Source organism: Marmota marmota, unplaced genomic scaffold (assembly GCF_001458135.2).
Source record: "Marmota marmota marmota unplaced genomic scaffold, marMar, whole genome shotgun sequence".
Classification (NCBI taxonomy): Eukaryota; Metazoa; Chordata; class Mammalia; order Rodentia; family Sciuridae; genus Marmota; species Marmota marmota.
The window spans coordinates 12,438,658-12,457,214 of record NW_026000142.1 but is presented as its reverse complement, the minus strand read 5'-3'; the positions used below and the strand labels follow the sequence as shown (position 1 = coordinate 12,457,214).

The following is an 18,557-nucleotide window of genomic DNA, read 5'->3' as shown; positions in this document are numbered from 1 at the left end:
GAAAGGGAGGGAGGATGGAAATAGAAAAGACAGTAGAATGAATCAAACATAATTTTGCTAGGTTCATATATGAACACACAACCAGTGAAACTCCACATTATGTCCAACTTCAAGAATGGAATCCTAATTAGAATGTCATACACTATGTGTGTATAATATATCAAAATACACTCTACTACTGTTTATACCAAAAAAATAACAAAAAAAGTTATAAACTAAATAACACCATATGGTACAATTTAAAATGTTGTCTTAAAAAACTTTTTAACAATATTATGTATTTAAAGCCAGGGATCATGCTATGTGCAGGAATACAATTTTAAAATTATAGTCACTTCCCTAGAAGAGCTTGCATCTTGATGGGGAAATAAATAAGAAGGTAAACAATTTTAAACTGTAAAATGTCAGAGACAGCAAATAAATTACAGTAGTGTTGTGAATGTTTTAAAAAAAATATTTTTCAAAGTGTTCACTGCTATCACCAAGTTGATACCAGTGCTGTCATGACTATATAATTGATACTGCTTTTTGCACCTTTAGTCTTCATCTCTGAATCACTGTTATAAAAGTTCCAAGTAAGGAAAGAATTAAATATTCACAATACAAATTTTTGTCCATATTCATTTACTTTTTAAGTTAAAAATAAATTTTTTTAAGCAAGTAAAATCTCCATCAAGTTGATTTAGAACAGTATTACGATGTAGTTCCTATGTTAACAAACATGAGATGATTCATCATAACATTTAAATTTTCAGGTATGATTATAAGTAATTATATCTCTCACCCAACTGTGTGGGATTCTGAGCATATATATGTAATTATAGAAACTTTTATAATAAAGAAAATGGAATCCAGTCAGCAAATAATGAGAGAAATAATGGAAGAATTCAGAAATAGCAAAAATTTAAAGTAAAATCTAAAATAAATTTTATATTGTAAACTATATGTTATGATTTAGAAACCAGGTGTCTCCCCAAAGGCTTCTGTGTTAATGCAGGAATATTCTGTAGTGAAATGACAAGATTATGAGACCTGTAACCTAATCAATCCATTATAGTTCAAATGCACTAACTGGGTGGTAATTGGAGGCTGGTGGGGCATGGTTGGAGGTGAGTCACTGGAGATATGCCCTGGAAGTGTGAATCTTCCCTGTGGCCCTTTCCCTGTCTCCCTCTGTCTTTGCTTCCTGGTCATTGTGAGGTGAGCAGTGCCCCTCCACCATGCCCTTTCTGCCATGATGTGCTGCCTCACCTTGGCCCATAGCAATGGAGTCGGCTGACTATGGAGTGAACCTCTGAAACTATGAGCCAAAACAAATTTTTCCTCCTCTAAGTTGTTCTTCTGAGGTACTTTTGGTCACAACAACAAAAAATGTTAATTAACACACTAAGTTTGAAGACATGTGAAATAACTAAAGGACCCAATCAAAATGTATACTTACGGTACATTGCGCATATTTATACATGACTCTTACTTCTGTCTTTATGATAGATGGTCTAAATTTGTTTTGTCCACTCTGAAATTTTGAGCTTAAGTTTAGAAATGGAGTGTTTAGAAATGGAGCTATTCATTGGTGATTAGAATTAGATGCAGTTATCAAGGTTGAAATGTATCTAATTCTAATCACTTCTAAATAGAGGCTTAATGGGGGAAAAAAAAGAGACAAGATCATGCATTCATACACAGGTTCTCTATCTCTTGCCATGTGAATTCCTGTGCTGCCTCAGATTCTGTCAGCATTGGGTCATCACCAGACAGAGGTGGCCCCTTGACCAGAACTTTGAGCCAAACCTCTTTTCTTTATGACTTTCCAAACCCATGACATTGTATTATTAGCAACATAGAATGAATTAAGACACTCTCTTTCATATCTATAACCACAGCTTATCAAGAGATTAGAAATAATATATTTATTGTCAAAAACTGGACAACACATTTTACATACAGATCAGAATTACAAAAGACATTATTGTTAGTAGGATCTCAAACTGTGTGTGCCTTACAATAAGACCAAACACACTGGTAAACACAAACTCTACAATGAATGTCTAGAAGCCATATTCCTAAGCCATATTTCTTACCTAACTCTTGGATGGAATGTTTAAGTTAAGTTGTTGATTCACACATAAATTAATCAACTTGCCATTATTCAGAATTCATTATCTTGTTTGTTAACTGTCCATATCTACTACTTCATAGTGCAAACCCAAGATAAAGGAAGAGTTTAAAGCAGAATCAGGAAGACCTGGTTCAGATTGTGACTCCACCATTTCCCTGTGTGGCTGTTGGCAAGTTAATGTCTAATAGACTCAATTATCTCATGATTTCTTCTGAAAAGCAAAGATAAAAATTCTTTCTTTGAAGGGTTGGAGATCACATACATGTAGGCGCATGCGCGCACACACACACACACACACACACACACACACACACACACCAGGCAACTGCAAATGCTCAGTATTAGTTTCTTGTCTGTTTTTGGAAGTTGGAGAGAGTGAAGGAAGGGAGCCAACACATTAACAAAGCAATGAAATTGATTTCTTCTTAGTAACTTTGCAACACAGTAAGAATTTGTTCAAATAAAACTGGAGGTATATTTGACATCCCACATCACTAATAAATTTTTAAACTGAAAGTTATAATTTAACCATGTTTTCTTCTTGACGCAAATGAACTATATGTACTTCTCTGACAGCTTCTAGATTCTTACTCCAAGAATGTCTCTAATCAAGGGAACTTCTACACCCACCATGTCAGATGTGTTTGTTTTATTTTACTTTAAAGAGTAGGCTTTAAGCCAATTGGCATAATTTGTCTTATTTTTATTGTGGAAATGATAAATTAAGTTGAAAATTTTTGAAGACTTAGGTTTAATTAAACCAAGAAGCATAAACAGAAGCCTAAACTAGGTGGGTAAATTGTGGAAATAGGGGCAATGACAGAGTGTTTGATAGAACCAACAGAAATTTATATCCTCTCTTTCCTTGTTTTTTGTAGGATTTCAGAGCTTTCTATTTATAGTAAACTATACCATAAGACAAACAAGTATATACACTCTAAAATACGGGAATTCATTTTGATAAAAGTCATTATTTTCAACAAATGTGAACAACTGTATCATCTATATCTCTTAAAGGTGACTCAACCCATTAGCCATAGAAGCCCCCATTTTTTTTCAATTTCAGAAACACAATATAAAGCAATAGAAAAGTGTCTATAATATTTTACATCCAATATTACATCAAATAGTTTCTAGACCAACAATTAGATACTCACCTTGCTAAAGAAATCCGTGCACGTTGACCTCCGCTCAGTGTGATTCCACCTTCTCCAAGGACTATATTGTCTTTCTCTGCGAACTTGGAGATGTCCTGTTAGCCAAAGCAAAAAATTACAGAGGAGATTGGTATGTTGAATTTGAAATTGAAAAGTATATCTCCTTTCAAATAAAATCAGATATCAGACTACTACTTTAGCCAAAGTTGAAATTCTGAATGCTGCATCTCAATGATTTCAAATGCAAGTCATTTAGTTGGTTAAAATAACATACCTAAATTTTTTTAAATTTATTAAAGTAATTTTTCTTTGATTTTTAAAATGTCATTCATGATCATTAAGTAAGAATTGAAAAATATTAAAAAGTAAAATATATGTGTATTCCTGGACATATACATATGTGTACTGATCACCCATGGGCCCATTACACAAACTCAAGTGCAATTAACATGCTAAATAAGTATACTTGTCTCCATTCTAAACTTAATCTTTACAGAAAACCGCCAAAAATAAATCAACCTTTACTAAGAGAAACTAAAATAACACTATATGCACCCCCCTGCAATAGTATCCAAGCATCTTCAAATGGGCTGCAACGGGTACAAGGCAATTTCTTTCCACAGTTTTTGTTCTTTTCTTTTTTTTTAAAGGAGAGAGAGAGAGAGAGAGAGAGAGAGAGAGAGAGAGAGAGAGAGAGAATCTTTTTGTAGATGGATACAACACAATGCCTTTATTTTATTTTGTTTTTATGTGGTGCTGAGAACCAAACCCGGGTCCCGCCGGTGCTAGGTAAGCACTCTACCACTGAGTCACAATCCCAGCCCCTCCATAGTTTTTTCATTTGCTCTCTTTTTTCCTCACCTATCCTCAGCAACTCATTCCTGTATCCTCTCCCCCTCCATTCTGCCTCTACTGTCACATTCCTGCAGTTCCTGTCATCTTTTCTCCCAGCTAATGAACTTTCCTGTGGCAGCAACCATTGTAGGCATTGTATCAGAAGGTCCTTAACTACAGACTTTATAAATCTAATTTAGAAGGTAAGCCATAATCCAGGAGAAAGCAATAACAAGCCTAAATATTTAATTAAGCATTTTAAGATGAATTTTATAACAGTGCATAATTAATTAGCAAATTAATTGTACAAATAACAGAAGTATCTACACAATAGATAGAAAAAATGCTTGAGGTTTTCTGAAAGAGATGAGGTTTCACCTTGGCTGTGAAGAATGAGAAGAGTTAGATAAGGTCGAATCTCTCTTTAGTCCAAAAAAAGCGCTCGCTCTCTCTCTCTCGCTCTCTCTCTCTCTCTCTCTCTCTCTCTCTTTCTCTTTCCAATCCTTTTGTTTCACCTCCTTCTCTTTACCCTCTCCTTAAAGTTCTTTTCCATCACTGTCTTTTTTTTTTCTTTTGCAATGCAGAAATAATTCATCAGTGATATCTGTATTTGAAGCATTAGCAAGATTACTTTTATTATTCATCTATTTCTTTTGTCTGGCATATGAAATGAAGTAGAACCTCACACACAAAACTCCAAACACAAAGCAGATAAATTAATTAATGGTCACTTGTGTTAAGAACTACTTGGCAGCTCCTGCAGGATAGAACTATGCTAGTAGTCACTGCCTCAAAGGAACTGTTGCTATCAACATTTCTGACTTCAGGTGACTAAAAGCTTGGGATCAAAAATACTGGGAAGTTTGAGAAGATGCAGCAGGATTTGGTGGAATCTGACACATAGGTGCTGGGGAAATGAATATAACAGAGAGAACATCAAGACCCATACAGCCCTGCATATGAGGAGGACCTTCAGAGATAATGAGATATGTGAAAGCAAGTACTCTTGTTGCCTTCTATCTGGACTAGTGGTCAATTAATTCAAATGCAAGTCATTTAGTTGGTCATTTAGTTTGATCAGCTCATAAATTGGGCCACATACCTATGGTTCCATCCAAATTAAAAGAATTGCAGCCAAATCTCACACTTGTGACTGAAATCTTTAGCTCTACTAGAGGAGCACTTCCATGAACATCTAGTTCTTTAAGCCTTTGAGTTTTTTTTTTTTGTTGTTGTTTAAGTTTTATTGAAAGTAGCAAGCCAGCTTACATGTTTATTTCTTCACCCCTGCCCTCATGTTTTCTTCCCCCAAATCCGTTTTATTTAAAATTTTAGAAAAAAAAATCTCTTTAAATATTTTAGAAGGGGGAAAGAGGGAGGGAGGAATGAAGGAGGAAAAGAGGGAGGGAAAAAGGAAGAAATCATTCTCATATGATTAGGTTAAGAGCAATCTTTTATAAAAGAGGTAAGTTTTCTAATACATTTTAAAAGCCTTGCTATTTTTGTTATGAGGTTTTGTTCAGAAATTGCTGAAATTACGTTTTCTTTATTTTCAAATATAAGTTCAACGTAGTACAAGTTAAATCAGTTTAAAATTTTAAAAAATTAAACTCAAAGTATCATTACTTATCCTGAGAGTATGATTATGACACAGTGAAATGTAGAGACTGGGTTATGGATTCAGAGATGAAAATTTGCAGCATGATGCAAGCATTTAATAAAGATTTATAGAATAAAAGATGATGAAAGGAAGAGAGATGGGGAAGGGAGGTGACTCAGTCATTAAGTCACAAATAAAGAAATGTATCTCTCTCTCTAAGTATCTACAAGAACTTGGGTGAGGAGGTGGGGACTGAATCCCACCATGTTCTGGAGATCCTGATTTCCCAGGGAATACTTCTCTAATAGATCACATACCAAAACAGCAATACAAACAGAAGGAGCCAGCCCCTAGCAATCTGCAAACAAAAAGGAAAGAAAAACGAAGAAAGGCATACAGAGAAGAGAAAGAAAATTGGAAAAGAAAAGATTGTCACAAGGAATAGATATATATTTTAAAAAAAGCAAAAGGATATTGGCAGAATAAAAGAGATAAGAAAACTGAAGAGGAAGAGACAAAAATAAAATAAAGATAAGGAACTACAATCTACACTTTAATAAATATCCCTGCTGAATTTAAATGCCCAAAGACAACAAATATAATTTTATTACATTAATTTTCTTAAGATAGTATAAACAAAAGGTTATTATAAGCCAAACTTCTCCCTTAGGAGATTATATAATACCTGTATTTTAAAGAAGTCAAAATATTCACTAAATACAAAGCAATGAAATAAAATACAATAATTTAAACAAAATACTTTAGATTATAAAATAAAACTTTAAACAAAACAGAAAATATATGTGGCAACCAGAGAACAAAATGACTTCTTTTCTAGCCCTGTCTCTATTATCAACTAACAAATAGCTTGAGACAAATCTGTTTTGGATCTCATTTCTCCATTTATAAAATGGGGATAATATAGCAGTATCTTCCTTTAACAGTGGTTAAAAAAATGAACTTAATATAAAGAAATTGGTACATAATATACACTCAAACATTGGTGAGCTTTTCAGTTTTTAAATAAAATCTTTGTCAATGATCTGAATATGGCATTCCCCTTTTGCCTTGAGTAGAATGCCACACAATGTGATAATTTGCCCTAGTCTCCCATTAGAGGAAAAGCAGATTCTTCACATTGAATTACACAGCCTTAATTAGTATGTTATTATAAGAACTTTATGAGGGATGATCAATGGAAAAAGCTCTGGACTTAGAATCAGAAGCCATGGGTATAAGACCCAGGTTTGCACAAAGTTGCCAGATGTACTATGGTTGAAATTATTATGTATATGGTCTTGGGATTTCAGACAGAAAAGGAGATATCACCACAGACATTTCAGAAATCCACAGAACTATTTTGAAAACCTGTATTCCAATAAATTAGAAAATCCAGATGATCTTGATTTATTTCTAAACACATATGACCTACCCAGACTGAACCAAGAGGACATACAAACAAAAAGGTTGAAGCAGTAATGAAAAGCTTTTAAACAAAGAAAATCCCAGGACCAGATAAATTTTCAGTTGAATTCTACCAGAACCTTTAAAAGAAGAACTGAAACCAATCCTCCTCAAATTCGTAGAAAGGGAGTGAAGACTCCCAAATTTATTATATGAAGCCAATATTACTCTGATACCAAAACTAGATAAGGAAACATCAAGGAATGAAAACTAGAGACCAATATACCTGATTAACATAGATACCAAAATGGTACAAAATGTGAAAGGATATTATTAGGAAAAATACTTGTGTAAAAGGAAACATGGAGATAGGCAGGGAAGACTGTGAGATCTCATGCAAATCGGAACCCCAAGCGAAGGAAAAAGGAATAGAAAGTTGGACTGGGCAATTAGAATTCCTTTTCAGACTAAGGAAGGGTTGGAAATCTGTGAGCCAAAAATTAGCCAATAAAGTCTTGCATCTCACATTACAGATATGCTTTTATATCCCCACACACTCATTCATTCATGTGGAAGAAGTAGTCTCATGATAAACTCAGTGAAGGACTTCAATACACAACTGGAGCCTTCTTGTAATTATGTCCCCTGTAGCAGAGGTTGGTAAGACACACTTCATGGCCACCACAATAACTTACATGCACACACACACACACACACACAAATAGCAAATAAAATGAAATCAGAATGGTTAACAAACATGAAAATATGTAAAATCTTTCATGTAATCACAGAACTGCAAATCAGAACGATAGAGGTAAAGAAAGAGAAATCAAAGTTTCAACAATTAAAATCAATAACAGGAACTTTCAAAGATATGAGGAATAAAGGTTGGTAGTGCTATACATAGGTTTAGCTGCTTAAAAGTTTAATTTGGTAGTACTTAATGAAATTTAAATTTGTGTATTCTCCTGTGACCTGCAATTCCACTGAGAGGATTTTATGCCAAAAAAATCTTACAAAGATTTTCGTTTCAATATTGAACAACCCAAATGTTCGTCAATAAAATAAAATGCAATGAACTATGAGTACAACACAGTGGTGCAAAAAAGCAATGAAATAGATTTCTATATATCAGTTAGATCTCAAAAAGACAATAAGAGCCAAGAAGCAAGGGAAAGGATGAAGTACACAAATTATACTACATACATAAATTTTAAAGCTGCACAAACAAAACTAATAAATATTGTCCATAGATAACCATATGTATATATGGTTGTAAAATAATTTAAGTAGATTGGAAAAGTACATAGTTCATTCATAATGGCAACTGACAAAGCTTGGAGTTCTGTGCTAGAATGATGATGACAAGGACAGAGTCCTACTAGGAATTGTGTAGACCCCTAACAATGTAGTTAAGAAAATAGGGATGCTAGGAAAGTTTCCTGTCTAGAATACACATTAGTAGCATTACCTTTTAAAAGTATGAATAATGACCTTTAAAAGTATGGAAATAATAAATTCCTGCATCTGAAAAGATTTGATGTTCTCTGCCAAGTGTCTGGCTCCTTTTTCTGAACTGAAACCATTTGTTAAGGGAAATGTATACGTTTGGATAACTTAATATGTATCTCAGAGATCATAATTAATATGAAATTGCTGAGACTGAAATGAAACCATATAGTGGGGGCATGGAAAACTGTGATTAAGTCCATTATTTTCAAACCAAACACATTAGTAATACCAATATCCTGCTATTAATATGAGTACATGTTCTGATTACCTAGTTTATTGTTCATTTGCAGATTTCTTTATTAGTGTTTGGCTTTCTCTATTTGATTTAACATAAAGCACTCTGTCTTGTATGCACTGTTAAACATTTATCTTTGCTGATTACTAAGGGCACTCAAATCTGGTAATATATTTATCTAAAGGGTGTTGGTTTTAGACTTCACAGTAGATTTTCATTATGATGTAAGTTATAATTTAAAAAGACTTAATGCTGCTTGGTGCTATTACAAGTTTTTTAAAAGGCCATATAAGGGCATGTGCCACTAAGAGAAGCCTTACACATAGAGAAAAAATTATATTTCTCTTTGCTTGCACTGCAAATTAACTTGAGTTCCTTAAGAGCTACCCACAAAAATTGTGGGGGGAAATCATCCATTGGAATTAAGGCACTAAATATGATTTAAACTCTTATTAAAAATCAAATTACTAGGAGGTTTTAATGGAAAAATAAACATAGTCACAAATCAAAGTCTTTAATTTCTGTGATTAATTAATTTTTCTTTGAAAGAGACATATTTAATATTTATATTTTCACAATAATTTCAATTTTCATTTCCTCAGCATAGTTTGTCTAAGGATAAAATCAAATATCTAGATTGTTAGTCCTTAAGGTATGGTTCTTAAGCATGTTATCAAAATCACTTGGGAGTTTTTTGTTTGTTTGTTTTTTAATGCTGTATCTATTCTCACTCAGAAGAATGTGGACATGGCCCATGAATCTACATATTCCCTGTAATGATGATGCCCACCAGGGTATGAGGTGTTCATCTAGATACTTGCTGTCTGGGTTGACTTCCTTTACAACATGCTGATCAGAAAGGCAAATACCAACTTCAAAGGATTCTGTGCATGCAATACTGTGTTTGTTTGACATTGTAAAACACCTGAAAATACTTAGATAAAGAGTACTAGAGCAGGTCAAAGTAATAATATAATAAGTATGCAATAAAGATTAACTTGTTTTATTGTTAAGGAGTGTATAACATATTCAATGTGATATGTGCCCTTTTCACATATTTTCTTTTTTTTCTTTCCTTTTTAATTGCTTTTATTTTTTAAATACATGACAGCAGAATACATCACAATTATTATTATATGTATAGAACACAACATTTCATATCTCTGTTTGTATATAAAGTATGTTCACACCAATTCATGTCTTCATACATGTACTTTGGATAATGATGTCCATCACATTCCACCATCATTGCTAACCCCCTGCCCCCCTTCCCCTCCCACCCCTCTGCCCTATCTAGAGTTTGTCTATTCCTCCCATGCTTCCTCTCCCTACCTCACTATGAGTCAGTTTTCAATGTTACTTTTTTAAAAAAATACTATTTTATCATTCTAACATTATTCAACTGGACCAAACAAACATGAAGTTGTTCAGGAGGAACTGCTAATATAATGCTCATTAACTCTGAATTGAACATACAGCAGAACAATGATATATGGTATTATTAGAGAGAGAGAGAGAGATGAGGGAGAGAGAAAACAAGAACTTTAAAGAAATAGTAGGGTGTTATATTTAATACGCCTGTGTGGTTTTGCAATATTTACTGAGTACATTTGAGCTTCCTGAAACTTTGAAGGTAGGAAAACACCATAAACCTTATTTTATGGATAGCTTATCACTTTTAGAACAACCTTGACAATACAGATGCTTGTGGCAGGGGAGGAGGGTGAGAAGTTAGAGGTACAGGGATATTAACTTGAGAGAATTTCCATTTAATATATTAATTAATGCACATTTTTAAGAGTGAGTCATTGGCTGGTTAATGCCATTGTTATTAATATTTAAAAACTACTGAATGTGTATCATGCTTCATGTACAAGGAAATTGGGCAAGAGAAGAGAGATGTGTCATAGGAGTAAAGGAAACAGGAAGATAGAAGAGAAGGATAGAGAGTATAAAAGCCAGAAATGTACTGGAAAGAGAGAAAAATGAATTAAACTTTTTTTTCACACAGCTATTGTGTAAGCATGCATCTGTACAAATATATATACAAGGGAGAGGGGCAAACTTCCATAGCAGTTTGTTATCATAATCTTTGGTATGATAATCTCCTTTACAAATGGTAGCTTCTTAGTCTTAGTGGTTTAATACTGCTATAATCATTATGAAACTATCTAGCATGAATTCCAACTAATGAATTCACAAATTAAAATTGAAGTTCTAAGCTGGCTGCAGTGGTGCACATCTGTAATCCCACATACTCAGAAGACTACAGCAGGAGGATTGCAAGTTCAAGGCCAGACTCAACAACTTGATGAGATCCTGTCTCAAAATAAAAGGGGCGGGGTACCTGGTAGAGCACCCTTGGGTTCATTCCCCAGTACCATAAAAGAATGAATAAAATTGAGGTTTTATTTATAAGGGTAAGGTAATTTGTTAACTTAAGATTGAATATAAATAGCTGTAAATAGAAATATTGGTTGAAGATTAAACCCTGCTATACAGTATGAGAAGTAAGACTTCTTAATCAACTTGAAAAATGAAGATTTTCCTTCACTGATGGTCACTAGCCAAATTCATAGCAGAAAAACTAAATTTGAATACATTTTTTGCTGGAATCAACAAAACTACAAAAATGAATGTTATAGTACTTTTGTTACTAATATTAAACTCCTGTTTATGTAAGTGTTTGTTGTATGTGTAACCTGTGAGTATATATGCAACTCTATTAATATCTCTATATCTCTTCGGTACGTAGGTGTGTATTTGAATTTACTTGAACACTTTTGAAAGAAAAGCTGTAGAGTACAGTGATTTAAGATGTTTAGGATAGGATACACGTCCCCAAGGACAAGAACACTAAGCTTTAGTTTTTCTGAACTTCTCAGCAGCTGGAGTATTAAATGAAAACTGTTATATGAAACACACACATACAAAAAAAGATAACTGAAACAATCTTTCTTACTTTATTCTGGCCTGACTGTAGACTGATTTAACTATAGATTCCTGAACACCATAATTTCACATCTCAAATTCCCCTTAAAAATCTCGTTTAATTCTTAAAAGTTTTGGGGGATGATTTGATCCATCTAGTCCAGGAACAGGTATTTAGAAGCTGCTAATTCCTTAACTACCTCCTTTAGGTCTGCCCACCCAAAATGCTGGGACAAATTCAATGTGTGAAAAAGACCTCTTCTCAGTACTTCACTAGAACATTACCGTGTTATCTTGAACTTGGTTGTGGTCTGAATTTCCCCAAATCTTTTCCAGTTCCCTAGTCACTAAGCCTCCTGCTTTAGAATTCAGTTCCTTGGGAGGAGTAGCAGATGGGCTTCACCCTTACCCATCCATTACCTCTGAAGTTCCTTGTTCTCTCAAGAGCTGACTTTGAACTAGGAGCTGCTCAGCTTGCCCTGAACAGGCTTCAGCCCTGTGATGACTGTCCACCTGCTCGCAGACTTCCATATTTTAAATTTAAGGTTATGAGGCATGGAGAAGAGATTCTGCCCCAAAGGGAGAGGAAAAGAGAATATAACTTGGAAGCAGATCTTGAAAGAAAATTCTTGACTTATTTAAATTTCCAATATGTTAGAATAGGTGGGTAGCTTTCCCAGATATACTTACTTAGTATTGTGGTAACTTCAAAGTGTCACTTTCATGAAAATAAATATGCTACAAATATTTTTCAAAACTATGCCATGGAATTCTCAATACAAATAGTTCACTAATCTTTGTTATCATAATCTCCTTTGCAAATGGCATTTTCATAGTCCTAATGGTTTAATACTACTGTAATCATTATGAAACTAACTAGCATGAAATTCTAACTTAAAATCAATAATGTCAAAGGATAACTCATTAGTCCAGGAGTTTATTTTCAAATATGCAGCACTAATAGACCATATAAAAAGATAAATAGAAGATCTGGATTATGTTGCTGGTTCTGTCAATTTCTCTTTTTCTTTAATATAACAGTCTTTCATACACATCTAACCATAACATCTTAATTATTCTTTAGTTAACATACTGATTCTATATTAACCTTCCTAAAATACTGTTTAGGTTATGGCACATCCCCAGTAAAGAAAAGCTACTGCAGATTAAAGATCCACTCACTCCCCTCCCAGGGTACTTTCCTGTGCACCAGCGTTAAAATAGTTTTTTTTTTAATTGAATTTTTAAAAATAAATGGCAGAAGAATGCATTACAATTCTTATTACACACATAAAGCACAGCAGTATGGAGATTCCTTGGAAAACTGGGAATGGAACCACCATTTGACCTAGCTACCCCTCTCCTTGGTCTATACTCAAAGGATTTAAAAACAGCATATTACAGGGACATAGCCACCTCAATGTTTACAGCTGCACAATTCACAATAGCTAAACTGTGGAACCAACCTAGATGCCCTTCAGTAGATGAATGGATAAAAACAAATGTGGCATATATACACAATGGAATATTAATCAGCAATAAAAGAGAATAAAATCATGGCATTTGTAGATAAATGGATGGTGTTGGAGAAGATAATGCTAAGTGAAGTTAGCCAAACTCCCAAAAAACAGGGTTGGAATATTCAACACTGAGTTTCCCAGACTCCTCTGTTGCTAGAGTTCTATATGAGAATTGGATTTCACCAATTTTATAATGTGTGAAAGTGAAATGGAAGGAACCTGAAAGTGAAGTGGAAGACCTTCTGTCTTTCTACCTTTTTTATTGTTTGTTTGTTTTTGTTTTCTAGGAATCATGAGGACAAACATCAGCATTTTCATTAGGGAGATGATTATGATCATGTGATGTGTACTACATTTAAGACATAAATGAAGAGAAATAGTAGCTCAGATGTTGGAGTAGAAGGATGAGGTCCAGTGAAGCATTTTCCTTCTCACTCCATTCATCACTATCTTTTACTTGTTTTTACTGTACCATCACTAGAAAGAAAGTATTATTGATTTTTTATTATAAACAGTTTATAATAGTTTTGTTATAAACTATTATAAATTGTCTCCTCTAGTGGAATGTAAGTTTCATAAGAGGAGGTACTACCTTGTCAACTTCTAAATTCTTGACACACAGAAGTAGCTCAATAAACATTTTTTAATAAATGACTGAATATGAATTCACTCAATTTCCCAATACATCCCACCTCAAATTTGCATCCACAAGGACTTTTCTTTATCCATTCTAACTTATAACAAGTGGGCTCCATGCACCTGCCTGAGTCTAGACCACTGAACAGGTTCTATGGTTTGGGCCTCCTCATGCTATGTATAATTCAACCTTTTCTCTTCTGCACTGAATCTTCAACTGCTCCCTCTCATCAGCCTCCCTTCTATTGTCATTCAGGCATGTTGTTGTTTTAATTTAATTATTAATCTGATTGAGCATTTTTTACATATCTTAATAAAATTTCTGCTCATGTACATTGTCCATTTTTAATGTTAGATTATCCATTTCTTTTCTATTGTTTTGTACAAGTTTTGGAAAATTAAAAAAAATGAATCTAATAAGTTCTTAAAAATCTCACTTGACCTCTCCAAAGAAGATGCCACTATTAAGCATTCCCTATTACTTAAAATATATTCTCTTTCCTTCACTTCCATAGTCACCCCTTCTCCTAGATCCATCCCTTGTCAGTCTTATCCTCTGTGTCCTCCATGGACCCCTTTCACTCTGCTACCTCACAAATATTGGTATTCTGTCCTCAGTCCAGTCTTCTCACACTATACTTGTTTTGGTGACATCATCTACTGTTATAATACCATTGCCAATCCACAGAGTAAGATCTCCCTCATGTCCAGCTCCAGCGCCAAAGATCTAGACCCACAGGTCCTCTCCAGAGTTCCCTAATCACCTCATTATTTCAAAAAGGAGCACCTGTTTTTTACCTTACCAACATACCTCAGCCAGTGCTACTGCTGTCTACCCAACTACCCACAATAGAAACCTGACACAGGGAAGGGAGGAGAATGGGAAGGTGTTGGTCAAAGGGTACAAAGTTTCAGTTAAAAGGGATGAATAATTTCTGGAGATCTATTGTACAGCACTGTGACTATAGTTAATAATAATCTGTTACATACTTGAAAATTACAAATCTTAAATGTTCTCACTACACATACATACATGCACAAATGACAACTACATGATTGGTGGATATATTAACTAGCTTGCTTGTGGTACTCATTTCACCATGCATATGTACATCATCACATCACATTATACATGTCAAATATATACAATTTTATGTGTCAATTATACCTCAATAAAGCTGGGAAAATTCAAAAAATAATTAAATAAGTTTTAAAATTGAATTTTTACAAACTTGGCATCATCTTTGTTTTTTTTTTTCTCTCCCTAAATATCTGTAAGCCAAAACCTCATTACAAACAGGGGTCCTTGTTATATTTCCAGGTAGATCTAGAGTTAACACAGAGCTGGTTAGGAACTCAACAAATATTTGTTGAAACAAATTTTTAATTCATCAAATTTGAACCAAAGATTTATTTAACCCTGTAAACTAAAAGTTGGTATTATAGATGTGGTTCTGAAAGGCAATAATGATAATACAATCTTTCATTAAAGAGCTGTTTTGTTTAGAAAATTCTTGTACTCATTTTTAGAAACACCAAGATTTCTTTCTTGGGAAGGTCTTTATGAACATTTCTCTGTGGCAATAAGGTCAAAACATAATGAGAAGCCCAGAAGCAGATACTGATGTTAAGTTCAGCTAGGGATTACTGAAGACGCTTCTATGTCTAAGGTCTATTATAAAAACAAGGGTAAGGTTTTCTTAATTTACATATATCTAAAATATGGAAAACTTGAGTTTAGAATCCCAGTTCTTCAACTGGGATTGACACATCAGGCATATGTATATATACAGTTTTTATAATACAGCTTTGCTCTTTTTAAACTTCATGATTTTTTATTTTGTGTTTTAAATATTTAGGTCTGGCTTTAGTGTCCTAATTCCATGATTGTAGGATAGTTTGGTCCCAGACAGTTATAATTATATTTGTATACTACCATTCTGTTGACTTGCCCAAATCTTAGTAGGAGGGGCAGTCTCAGGGCTATTTTGGTTTTAGAGATGTAAGAACTCTCATTTGTTAACCTAATAATTAGCTCTAGAATTTTCATCTTCACCCCTAATATATAGCTCAAACTTTTAGAATCAGCACATTTACACTTGGACTGCAAACTCTATGCAAAGTTGACACTAGATAAGTGAAAGTGAGGGTTCCATGGATGAATTCATATAAAGTACTTAGCACAATACTGACACGTGTACTCTGTTCATAGATGCTAATATTTATATTTAACTTCCAGGACTCAAATGAAGCAAGGTAGCAATTTAGTTCATGAAACTCTATGTTGTTCTTGTTTTATTCTGGTTCAATAGTTTTACAAAATAAATGTTCTAGTTGCATATTATACTAAATAAGTATTAATGCTTCAAACTTTATTATCTATCAGTGGAAAATTAAAGTTAGTTCAAGGTACAGTCAATGTGGTTTATTCTGGTTCAGGTGACATAGTTCAATGTGTTTCAAATATCTGTTTGAGATATCCATTATTTCTTAGCTGATACTAAATGTAAATGCTAATTCTTATAGCACCTTTATTGTTTCAGTTATACCAACTGAAAATTTGTGAATTCTCCTACAGTGGTGGGTTGAGCATTTAAAGGTTAAGCCTCAAGCTCCTACGGGTTAGTTTTGACAGACCTGAAGATCCAGAGGTCAAATTCAAATTCAATTAGTCATGTGGTATCTGCATGATGGAATTTATTTTCCAGAACAGTCATTAACTCATTTCTTTGCCTACTTCCCTCCCGAGGTTTTTCATATTTCTTGCCAAATTCCCTCCCAAGTTTTTTTTCCCCTTTTAGTTAATTCTTGCCAACTTCCCTCTCAATTTTTTTCTTGTAACTTAAATCTGAAAACTCTCAAGGAACATTGAAATAAAAAACACATGCAGAGTTTACCTTTTTCAACACACAGTAAATATTTTTATTACAATGCATATGTAATGGCTGTCATGGCAGATAATGAAGATCATTTTGTGGTTTCAAAAGTATCGCAACAACTTTGTGAATACGAATTACATAACCCAAGCCCCTGACCTCCTTCTCACACTCCCTACCCATGTACCCCACCACACACTATCATAAAAGCCAATTACTTCTCCAGGTCCAGGTACTCTTATAAGAGAGTGAGTCACTGAATAAAGACAGTCCAATTACTCATTACCCAAACACTGGCTGCCTAGAGTTCTCTTCCTCTCAGCTATGGAGCTATGTGGTAGACTGTGATAAAGGTGACATGCAGGAGAAGTGGTGTTCTGGAAATAAAAAGGGCAAGAGAATAGTGTGTCTCTTCTCTCTTTCTCTCTCGCTCAATAGTGAAATATGATTATAATTTTATAAGAGAGAAGTGCGTTAACCAGGACTCAATTAAGTTGATTCCTCTTTTTAAGCTAGTAAAGTCTCTAGTGCTAGTTACAGTAGCTACAAATGTTTAGAAAGACTCTAAAGATAGTTTTTGTACATGGGGAAAAATATGGGAGAATAAGTTAATAGCCACAGGGATGCAAAATAATATTTTTAAAATAATTATAAATTTTCCTAGGAATCCATGCTAGTGCAATTGAAATTCTAAGTAGGTTTTATAAAGCAGGGCATGGAGATATTTTCAAAAGAGGAGGGAAAGAAAAAGAATCTGAACATGGCTTGCCCATCTGTGGCTGCATGTTACAAATTATTCCATCATCATAGAACTATCTCTATGCCCTTCCCTGTGATAAAGTCTTTAAGGTATCTTACTGAGTGAATAATTTCCAACAACAAACTGAAATCAGAAAACTATGTGAAATATGTTGTGCATGCTTTTCCCTATCCAGACAAATTTACACAAACCTGCCTACTCCTGTGACACTGAGCATCATTACATACACAAGAGCTCTGATGATATTAGGGCTGAACAAAAACAAAAACAAAAACAAAAAAATGAGGAAGAGAATACTCAGTTCTCCTCACCAATTCCAAGTCTAGGTGTAACACATTAGAAACAGACCAGCTTTTGCAGTCAAAATGAAAACAGATTGAATCATGAATGTTTGGAGACAGGGACAACATAAAGATTATATTTAGGGATCGTTAAGCCCATTACCAAGGACTCTGTAAGTATCTCCTTTTCCAGTGATCAAAATTACTCTGCACTTAAAATCTTCATTTGGCACACAGGGATTATATTTTATGGAGACTATAACTGAACTTTATCAAAGTAGAGAATATTTATATAATAAACAAAAATACAAAAAATAAAGATCCTCAAGTTACTGAAAATAAGGAAAACTTCTGATTTTTGACTGTGAAGGCAGAGAAAACCTCCAGTTATGTTTGTGTTACTCCTATCAATCATGTGCTGTCATGTAATAATCTTCTCAAGCTCCAAGGGTGTGAGGCACACAGAAGAACATTTTCTAAGCAAAATTCTTGTAGGCAACATGCAACTTCAAAACATTTCCAAAATAATTACCCAATAAAAATTTACTATTCTATCAATGTACTATGTAGAATAAACCATAATAATGTCTTTGGAGTTGCTGTTCCAGAGGAATTTGCCTTTTATTTGGATAGATAAGAACAACATATATGAAACATTCAACACAGAAGAAAATGGCATATATTAATTTACT

General features: G+C 33.9%; 1 protein-coding gene across 3 annotated transcripts in view; it reads right to left on the bottom strand.

Annotated features, from left to right (window-relative positions):
• Nucleotides 1-18,557, bottom strand: part of Cftr (CF transmembrane conductance regulator) — a 161,014-nt gene that overhangs the window by 73,987 nt on the left and 68,470 nt on the right. For all 3 annotated transcript variants that reach the window (XM_048786031.1, XM_048786029.1, XM_048786030.1), the window contains one exon: nucleotides 3,277-3,371. In XM_048786031.1, coding sequence (XP_048641988.1) covers nucleotides 3,277-3,371 — 95 coding nt within the window. The remainder of the gene's footprint in view (nucleotides 1-3,276; nucleotides 3,372-18,557) is intronic.